At 37.8% G+C, this 10,742-nt stretch overlaps 1 protein-coding gene across 1 annotated transcript; it reads left to right on the top strand.

The window, feature by feature from the left end:
- Nucleotides 1-4,433: 4,433 nt before the first annotated feature.
- LOC131307456 (ELF3-like protein 2) lies at nt 4,434-10,498 on the top strand. Its single transcript, XM_058333958.1, has 4 exons — nt 4,434-4,912; nt 6,227-6,846; nt 9,296-9,347; nt 9,449-10,498. The coding sequence occupies exons 1-4, from the start codon at nt 4,754-4,756 to the stop codon at nt 10,322-10,324; spliced, it is 1,707 nt and encodes a 568-aa protein (XP_058189941.1). The 5' UTR covers nt 4,434-4,753; the 3' UTR covers nt 10,325-10,498.
- Nucleotides 10,499-10,742: the final 244 nt, after the last annotated feature.

Below are 10,742 nucleotides of genomic sequence, written 5' to 3'. Positions count from 1 at the left end.
ATATGTACTTCACGCCCATTGACTCAAGATGCTTCTCAAACACCCTCTGAGGTAAAGCTTTTGTCAAATGATCTGCAACATTTTCCGCTGAAGCAATCTTTGTTATTGCCACATCGCCTCGGTTAATGATGTCACATATCTAGTGAAATTTACGCTCAATGTGCTTTGTCTTTTGATGAGCCCTGGGCTCTATAGCATGTGCAATTGCACTAGTGTTGTCACAAAAAAATGTTATAGGAGATTCAATTGTAAGAACAACACCCAGTTCTTGAGTGAATTTTCAAATCTAAACAGCTTCACTTACAGCTACATACTCTATTTCAGTAGTCGAGTCTGCGGTGGTATCTTGCTTGTAACTTCTCCAACTTACAACTCCCTTTCCAAGAGTGAACACAAAACCAGAGGTTGATTTTCTATCATCTCTATCAGATTGAAAATCTGAATCTGTATAACCTTCAACAACCAATGTGTCACTACCAAACACTAAATAATAGTGTTTTGTCCTCTTCAAATATTTGAAGATGTGTCACTACTATCCAGTGGTCCGAACCTAGATTGGATTGGTATCTACTCACAACGCTCACAGAATGATTGATAAGGGCAATTTCTCATTCTCTCTCTCTCTCCTTGTGTCTTTGGAGCCATACTTTTAGGGAGGTGGATTCCATCCCGAAAAGGTACAAAACCCTTTTTAGAATCTTGCATGCTAAATCTAGCCAAAATTTTCTCAATATAATTTATCTGCGAAAGACCTATTAATCTTTTCTTTCGGTCTCGAAACAATATGATCCCTAGTATATAATTGGCTTCACCAAGGTCTTTCATTTCAAAGTGATTAAACAACCATACTTTAACTGATGTCATTGCTCCCACATCATTTCCAATGAGTAGTATGTTGTCAACATAAAGAACCAAGAATAAAATGGCACTCCCACTAACCTTCTTGTAATGACAAGGTTCATCCATGTTTTGTGTTTTGTGAGAAATCAAACGATTTGATTGCCTCGTCAAAAAAAATTTTCCAGCTTCGAGATGCTTGTTTGAGCTCATAGATTGGCCTCATTAATTTGCACACTTGTTATTCTTGACCACAGGATGTAAAACCTTCAGGTTGATCCATATAAATTTCTTCTTGAATGTAACCATTCAAGAAAGCGGTTTTGATATCCATTTGCCATATCTCATAATCATAGTGTGCAGCAATAGACAAAAGAATTCTAATAGGTTTTATCATTGCTACTAGCGAAAAAGTTTCCTCGTAATCAATACCAACCTTTTGATTATACCCTTTTGCCACTAACCTTGTTTTATAGGTCTCTACCTTACTGGTAGCCCCTAATTTTCTTTTGTAAACCCGTTTACAACCTATGGGTTTGATACCCTCGGGTTTATCCACTAAGGTCCAAACCTCATTAGAATACATTGAGTCCATTTCTGACTCAATGGCCTTTTGCCAATGCCCAACATCTATATTATTAATAGCCTCTAAGTAAGAAATACGATCATCATTAGACAACTTTGACTCCATACGGTAAATCTCATTTAACCATGTTAACTTAACAGGTGCTCTAATGACCCTTTTACTTCGCCGAGGCTCTTGTATCGTAATATGTTCAGTGGGCCTTTCCACTTGTTCTTCATTGTTTGTGCTTGCACTTCCTCAAGAACAATTCTTGATCTATTTTCATTAAAAATAAAATCCTAGCCTCTTCAAGAAAAGTAGCATTTCTGCTTACAAAAACTTTTTGCTCCTTGGGATTATAAAAATAGTTACCAAACGACGTCTTGGGGTATCCAAGAAAAATGCATCTATCAGTTCTTGATTCCAATTTGTCAACATTTTGTTTCTTAACATGTGCTGGACAACCCCATATTTTAATATGCTTCAGACTATGCTTTAGTGGATTGCTAAGTGAGAGTTATTCATTTGTAATCCGTGGTGTTAATCACGGAATTTTTCGTTCTATCCGTGAAGTCGTTCGCGGAGTATTCATTCGTGGGTTTATTTGCGGAGTTTATCCGTTTCATCTGTGGAGTATTCGCTAAGAGGTGGGTATTTGTTGAATCAAACAAAGGCTGTAATCAAGTGGAGATCTAGAGGTATTTATCTTCTTCTTTTTTCCATAAAGTTTCTAACCAAATATATCGTTAGCTTTACTACCCGTAGATCTTAGCCATGAAACAAATATGTATTGATCTTAGGGTCCAAAATGTACGAATTTAAAAACAGCTCTCCCATATTATATAGAAGATATAGATAGATATAGATATAGATATGAGGAGATGACTTTCAAACTGCAATTCTACCCCACGTTTCAGTTAGTTGTTTGTTAAATAGGTCTCGTTGGCTTTGTAATCCCATTACCTTTTTCAAAGTGGTTAGAACCTATTTTTGGTCTTGTAAACCTTAAATCATGGGATAATTCCATTTTCTTACCCTCTACGAAATACTTGAGATCATCTTGATCTAGTATGATCTCTTTACAGATTATAGAATTATAATTTGGATGAGGCACTCTATTTGTCCTTAAATAAATTTTCAAAGCACAAATTTAAGACTTTAAAAAGATGCATTTTTTGTAAAAACTAAAAAGAATTAATTTTTTTTCACAAATCAGTAGATATCAATAAGTTTTGTTAGGTGGTGAATTTTTTTTGAATTTTTTAACAAAAAATGCTTCTTTTTAAAGCTTTAAATTTGAGCATCGGACATTTATTTAGGAACAAAGAGGGTAATAAATGACCATAAGTAAAATTGCTACTTTCCATTATCTATTCAAAGTTGCTTATGGTATTTAATTCATAGATAGGTTTGGATTTTATTTTTATTGAAAAACTAATAGTTGTATAACTTTGAAATAACCTTCAAATACTGTCCGGGCACGGTCGAGGACACCTTCCATGTCATTCGTGACTGTCCCAAAGCACAATCTATATGGGCTTCTTCCCTCCCTAACCTTTTAATTCCCAATTTTTTGGGTCCAATTTTGTTTGGTTGAGCTTTTAGAAAGTTATTTTTGAGAGTTGGAGTGGTAATGAGTTGAGAGAGATAGAGAAAAAAATTTATTGAAAACTGTGCCGAGAGTTGAAAGTTATATACTCTCAAAAAAGGCAACCAAACACAACTGAATCCTTCCTGGCTCAAGTCAAAATGTGGCTCTAATTTTCTACACTCTTCTGGTGTGCCTTGGTCCATCATTTTCCCTTTAGGTTGTTGGTGTATCTGGATCAATCGGAACAGACTTCACTTCGGTTCGAACTCTTCTATTAGTCCTCTCGATTCTAGATTTTTCACCCACCTGGATGTTTTGGTTCGGAGAACTGAATGGTACTTCACAGTATTCAACACCTTGCCGGTCAAGACCTCCTCGGAAATCTTGGTAGGTTGGAAGCCCCCCATGCGGGCTCAGTAAAAATCAACACCGACGGAGCTCTCGATTGTCATGGTAAAGTAGCCACTGGTGGCATTATTAGAGACGAACAAGGTAATTTGTTGGTGGGTTTTCAAATCCATATAGGCTCTTGTTCAGTTCTTGCAGCAGAACTTTGAGCTCCCTACAATGGGCTATCTTTAGCTTTACATCACAATTGGAACCGAGTCGAAGTTTATTTGGATGCAACTCAAATTCCAAAAATACTCGATAAGATTTTAGATTTTCACTCTTTGTGTAATTTAATCTGAGTACCTTTTGGAGAAGTTCACATATGTGAAGATTAGCCACGTCTATCAAGTGAAAAACACAAATGTGCGGATATTCTTACCAAGGAAACTCTCACCCATGCTTTAGGATTTACTTCTTTTTATGTTGCACTGCCTATGGTATTATTCCAATTGCAAGAAGACAATGTAAGAATTAAATACCCCAGACTTATCTTTTCTGTTTAATCTTATTTCACGCTTTCACTACCAAAAAGAAGAAGAAATGACCTTCAAATGGCCGAATTAAAATATTTGATCTTCCAGGTGTGCTGACTCCGAGCAAGTTTATCAGCTACTTCAAAGTAGCTTTATAGTTATTTTGGCTTACAAAAAGGGGAAAAATACCTCTGAAGCAGAGAAGGAAAACAAAGAGGTATTTTGCCTTCATCTACAGTTGTAAGCTAAAAATAACTTACAACTGTTCATAAGCAATTCATTTTTTTATTTGTTTTCTCTCCCTCTCTCACTTTCTCTCTCTCTTTATTAATATTATTTTAATAAAAAATAGGTAAAATAAATTGTATTGATATAATGTTAAAAAAATTTGTGTAAATAAAATGAAAAACATACATTGTTTAAGAATTTTTTTTAGCAAATGACCGATAAACTTGCTCTAATACTACAAAATGAAAGTTGATACCCAGGTGGTAAATTTAACGGGTTCTGGATTATACTCCTACTTTTGTATCCAAATGGGCCCCACAAATCTCTACTTTTGAGATTTCCCATCTTTTAAGATAAAATAATGAATTAATTAGCCCATCAATTGAGATTTGGCCACCGTGTCCCTACGACATGACTTTCCCCTTCCTTCGTCTTGTTCAGAAATTGCTTTGACTTTTTTTATCATTCTCTGGGTTGCTTTCGTATTTCACAATTGGGTTGGAAAGCAGTGTTTCACCAACTGGGTCGGCTTTGGAGTTCTGTAATTTTCAGGAAAGGGATTGATTTTGGCGTCTAGATCTGCGAAATCGGAGCATTTGCAACTGGGTTTTGGTTTTGGAGGGATAGTTTCGTGCAAGTTCTGAGTTTGTGTTGTTGCAGAGAGAAGATATGATGAAGAGGGGGAAAGATGATGAGAAGACTATGGAACCGATGTTCCCTAGGCTTCATGTCAACGATAAAGATAAAGGAGGACCAAGAGGGCCCCCAAGGAACAAGATGGCCCTTTATGAACAGTTCAGTATTCCATCCCAGAGGTCCATAAGCAAGGTTAGTTGGAATTTACATAGGTGTGCTGTTCTAAATTCACCAATTTGTTTTTGTGAATGAAGGAGGTAAGGTAATGATCTTAGAAATTGAATTGGTTCTCCACGCGTGTCCTCTCTGATGCCTTTCTACTTTGATTTGCATAGATGGTTTCATGGCACAACGTTCTTTGAGTTCTTCGAATTTTTAGGTCTAAGATAGCACTATCTTATTTTTAGTGTTTAAATTTGTTAATTTGTGCATATATTGTCGCAGGTTGGGTCCGTCTCCGGTCCTCCCCACCCATACCCCCATTGATTGAGGATCACATGGGTACTGTTATTGTTATTGTTATTGTATTTGATGCAGGCATCATCAATCATCATAGTTTAGTGCTGTTCTTTGCTGTTCCGTTTGAAATAATTTAACAATTGGTTCATGAATACATAGTTTGATGTGTGATTTCTTTTTTCTGTTTCTTTATTTTTTCAATGAGGAAACTGTTATAGCTAGCAGGATGTTTGCCTTTCACCTGGGCGATCGGTTGGTTGTAGGCAAGAGTTCTGTTAGTTTTAATAGTTGGTATAACAATCGATTGTTTGTTGCTTTGTTATTTACCGGTAGATTTCCGATTGTGATGGAATCATCTCTCGTGGAAAATTTAAAATACCCACTATCCTCTTAAGTCTTAGCAATAAAGAAGAACCCATTACTCAGCCCTAGGTCCCAGAAGGACAATGCTTGGGCTGGCAGTATTATGCTCCATGGGGTTTTGAAACATCAACTTCTTTAAAATAAGGTATCTATACGCCAATCTGTAAATATGGCTTTATTTAGCTTCTTCGGAAAACTCACTGTGATTGAACAATGAGTTTTAGTGTCTTTTTTTAGCGTTCTTTTTCGGTAAGGCAAATTCATTAAGAGCAAGGATCAAGGGGATTTGCCTTGAGAATCCACAGACAAAACCTCCTGTTAAGAACAGTCCAAACACAACTACACAAGCCCAAGCACTAAAATAACACAGAGCACAACCAACAAAGATAACTAACTAACAACACTACAAATTTCATCAAGAGTTGAAATATAGTCAGCAACGCTCCAAATCTTCAACTATCATTTTTAGTGTTGTTTTCATTCTTTTAATTCTACAGCAACGAAATATTGCTTCTTGAAGTTACCAACTCTCCTTGGGGTCTTCATTTTTCCCTTTCAAGTTTCCACTCATTATTGTGGTCGTATTTTTGTCATTCTTTCTTACATTTGAAACCTAAGCCTTTTTGCTATCTACACGCAGGAATTGGTTTTGTGCCTAATTGTTGGAATAACCTTTTGTTGCAGGGAGACGACCATCAAAAGAGTCCTGTGTATCCCCCACTTCACCTAAATCATTCCACACATCGAGCTGAAGAGTCGTATTCCGGCTATTCTAACTACAAGTCCTCATCAACTCAAGTTGAGCAAAAAAGGAAGTTGGTTGAAGAGGACTTTACTGTTCCTATCTTTTTTCAGTCAGAAATAGGTCAGGATCATCGGAAACATTCTAATGGCATGGATAGGGAAAAACTCTCTTCTTTCAGTCCAACTTATTCGAGTTCCATGAAAGTTCAAAATTCCAGCCATAGAGAGCCAAAACGAGCCAGGTCACCGTTACACAACAGTATGTGTGAGAACGATGTGTCAAATGAGCATGTAAGGGGTGTTGATAATGGACTTCAGTCCAACCCAGGAAAAGATTCTTTTCCAGAAGAGCTGGGAAGTCCTAATAGCTCCACTTCTGATAGTGTCAGTCATGAAGATGAGACATGTGGGTCATTGATTAGAGGAAATGGGGATAGAAGTGATGATGCTTCTGAGATTTCCATGGTGGATTCTATTACAGGCTTGGATATATGCCCTGATGATGTTGTGGGGGTTATAGGTCAGAAACATTTTTGGAAAGCGAGAAGAGAAATTGTCAAGTAAGTTCCTTTGCTCATGATGTTTCAGCATGTTATGTTTCACCTTCCATTGTAATTGATAATCTGGTATGGTGGTGAGTTACACAGTCATTGCAAGCCATTGACAACTAACAAGTTAGAAAGTTTCTCCTTTTGTTTTGGATAAGAAAAGCACCTTGTAATAAAAACAAGAGAAAATCTTAAGATATTTCGCTTCATTTATTCATTGTTTAGCATTGCGGGGAAGTGTACCTATGTAGAAGGCAGAGCTATATATCATGATCGCCTTAGGTAGCAACATTCTCTACATGGTCCACAAATATCATTAAGTACTGGTAGCTTAAGACTCATGGGCCCATGGCCAACCTGAGCATTAAATGGCTGAAAGTCAGGTTGATCATTACCATTTACCAATGAAGCACAGGTATGTACACGGTATTGGTGCGGCTACAGAATAAGATACAAACCAAAAAATTTAGGGTACGGGTACGGCTAGGGTACGCCAATGTTTTAATATTTCTAGCATGCCATAGAAAAATGTCGCCTTAGTTATTCATGGACTTCCCACCTCTACTCATTAACTTATACTTTCCATACTGAACTTTTTCTCTCTCTTGTGTGTGGGTACTTCATGTTAGTTCCTTTGCAAATAAGAAAGTATATTAAAGACAACTAGAAAATAAGAAACAAGAATGAGAGGGAAAATTAGTTATTAACGTTAACAATTAAGTATCTAGTACATGAAATCAAAAAAGAAAAGAAAAGAAATGAGAACATGAGTACCCATCCCGCAGTACCCATGGCATTCTAACGCCATACCCGGATACCAAAACGTACCCGACATGTTTTTGGCGTACTGGGTATGTAGTTTGCCGTACCCATACCCGGTACTCATACGGCAACATGGAGTACCCGTGCTTCATAGATCATTACCATTATCAAAGGACCAGGCTTGCATTCTACCATATTAACCTCATCACAGAGCTTCTTGGTTGGATACTTGAAAAATACTTGAACTTTTCCTCCCCATCTGGGTCATTTTTCCAATTTGTGGCTGTTTATGTGTGGACAATGTGCATATGTGTGTATGATAAACAATGAATCTACTGATATTTATAGTTTTAAGATCGTGCGAGTTTGAGTGCTTTTTCCGCTCAAGCAGATGAGTTCAACATAAGAAGTGACAGACGAGAACAAGATCTTGAAGAACGCCATTGGATAATCTTCTTGTCGATGAAATTGAATAGAATGGTGTAGAATTAATGTTTCCTGATTATCTTCTGAGCATTAGTGCTTTTTTCATGCGGTCTTCTGCGTCTCAGTTCATCTCTTTGCTGTCGAGTACTTAGAAAGGAGGAACTGCTTTAAGACTGTTTTTAGTAGTCTTGTACTTGCCGATTCTATGTCACTAGTAATAGTATTGGAAGATGACTGCAAATGATACTGGAGACTTTGGGTTATCTCAATTCATTTCTTGCAGATTTTCTTCTTTTTTCCCTTTTTGGAGAAGATTGGTGATCTTTGTATTGGGACATCGCGTAGTCATCTAATGTAGAATTTAGAAGCTGTGATTACTTTTATTTTCGGATTATCTCTTCTGCGTCTTCTAACAATTCAAAATTAATTTGATTGTTGAAGGCGATTTTGATATTAAAACTCTTGGGTGGGAATATTTTGTCCAATTTGAGCTAAAAGGTTGGAAGTAAGGCCTTAAGCGAGGGAAAGTCTCAGGTGCACGGTTTAGCTGTCCCTCCAAACTGGCACCTGTGTTCAGTGGCCGTCGAACGTATTTGGCGGTACATCATAGTATGTTCTGCAAGGTAAGTTCACTTATCTGGTAGTTCTGAGCTTGGAGTAAGAAGAGTTTTGGTGCTTAGATCTGGATAGAGAGGTATACAGTGACCAGCAATCTGGAACTTGTGAAGATGATGTTGAAGGATGTTATTTTCTTGTAGTATGTTGGTGTAAATGATATCCTTTTGCGGGTGTCAAATTTTCGTTCATGCCTTTTGTTCTCCCATTATTGCCTTTTGTTCTTTAACCATTCTTCACCCATTATGTGGATCATGATTTTATGTCCTGCAGTGTCTATTGTACTCATGCCATCATATAGATTAATTGTATGTTCTGTGCAGCTTATGGCAATCAATAAAGTGAGTTTCCTTTTAACCCCATGTATAAGAAAAATGATGCGTCTTTGTCTATGCTTTTCGTGTGTGACGTGCAACATTTCTTCTCTAGGAGAACATGTCTACGAATTTACTGTTTCATAAGTTTTTAATTACTCCACCTTTCATGGGTGTGTATTTTTTTTCTGAAAAATCTCTTTTTCAAAAAGATGGTTTTATCTAAACTGAAGACCAACTGACACCAGGTCTATACCTCGTGTCAGTTGCATCTTTGTAAAAGCCGAGCACCATCAAATAGTATAGCTGTGTTTATTGGATCTGATCCCTCTTCCCCTTTTCAGTCAACAAAGAGTGTTTGCAGTTCAAGTATTTGAGTTGCATAGATTGATAAAGGTATGCAGGACTTCTATGTTAACTAACTTGAGTGATAACTCGAACATGATGAACTATTTCCATTTAAGTTGATTTGAATTGTGTTCTTGATATTCAAACAGGTTCAGAGATCATTTGCTGGATCACCACATCTTTTGGTCGAAGATGGTGCTTATTTGGGAAAGCCCTCAAAAGGTTCCTTTGCAAAGAAACTTTCATTGGAGTTCATCATTAAACCATCGCCAAATACTGTGAAACATAAAGATGATTCTAATAAACCAAGTCATAATATGGAATGCTCCGCTGCAAATGCTGATGGAAAGACCCCTTTTTCTTCGGTCCAAAATGAATGTCAAGCTTCAAGTTACAAACCACTATCGACGCCGTTTGTTTCTGATGCCAAAACTAGTCCTTGGGGTTTCCATCAACCACCTGGCCGACAATGGCTAATTCCCGTAATGTCCCCATCCGAAGGACTAATATACAAGCCATATAATCCTGGACAGGGATTCATGAGCCCTCTTTGCGGAGGTTGTGGTCTTCCTCCGGGAACAAATCCGATGATGGGTAATTTTGTAAATCCTGCATATTGTGTCCCGTCTTCTCACCATCCTTATCAAGGTTTTGGGGTTCCTCCATATGGCATGCCTTTTGTCGACGGTGCAATTTCAAATGTTGTAAAGCCGCATGCAAATGTTGTAAAGCCGCATGCAACTAAAGAAAGAAGTGAGTTGCAAGGCATTAGCACGGCAAGTAGTCCTACTGTTGGAGGAAGAGGAATTACGGTGAGTCCCACCACAGGAGGAAGAAATGCGCTGCCTCATTTCCTTACTTCTCAAGCAGTTCATGTCCCTGCGGAAGCCCCTCAACTCCACGTTACTGATAAGCCGGCAAGAGTGATAAAAGTTGTGCCTCGCAATGCTATGTCTGCGACTGAATCAGTGGCTCGAATTTTTCAGTCTATACAAGAAGGAAGGAAACAGGGTGATTCTGTTTAGATCGGGTAAAGCAGAACCGTCCCCCAGGTGTTCACGAGATCATCCAAATTGGTGTGATGCTTCCTTTTTTTCCAAATAAACTTTTTTGGTGTAATGTTTTACAACTGCTTTCTGCTTACTGATTACTGATTACTGAACTTCTCATGTGATAATAGAGTCTATAATGTTTCAGGTCGTCTTGTTTTAGTTTAGCTATAGGCTTAGAGCCTTCTCAGCTTGTGGTTAGACTTCAGTTTGATTATCAGGCAAATGGTTACTTTAAGAGAGGTGGGGGGTGTTCAAAATACAGATTGTGGACGGTTGCAGTGTTTTAAAAAGTGCTCTTCGAAGCAAGGCGTGGGTGGCAAAGCGCTGGTGAGGTGCAAAAAGTGCCCGTCTTGGGACTAAGCCCAATGTGCATGAAGCGCACGCTTAACCA

Source organism: Rhododendron vialii, chromosome 11a (assembly GCF_030253575.1).
Source record: "Rhododendron vialii isolate Sample 1 chromosome 11a, ASM3025357v1".
Taxonomy (NCBI): domain Eukaryota; kingdom Viridiplantae; phylum Streptophyta; class Magnoliopsida; order Ericales; family Ericaceae; genus Rhododendron; species Rhododendron vialii.
Note: the sequence above shows the minus strand (reverse complement) of the source record. Positions and strands in the feature narration are given on the sequence as shown.

What these genes read in the sequence shown, in the direction of transcription:
- LOC131307456 (XM_058333958.1), top strand. Translation starts at nt 4,754, where the DNA reads ATGATGAAGAGGGGGAAAGATGATGAGAAGACTATGGAACCGATGTTC. An exon ending in CCCAGAGGTCCATAAGCAAG is followed by an intron (nt 4,913 to 6,226) that starts GTTAGTTGGAAT and finishes CTTTTGTTGCAG; the next exon opens with GGAGACGACCATCAAAAGAG. An exon ending in GCGAGAAGAGAAATTGTCAA is followed by an intron (nt 6,847 to 9,295) that starts GTAAGTTCCTTT and finishes TCCCCTTTTCAG; the next exon opens with TCAACAAAGAGTGTTTGCAG.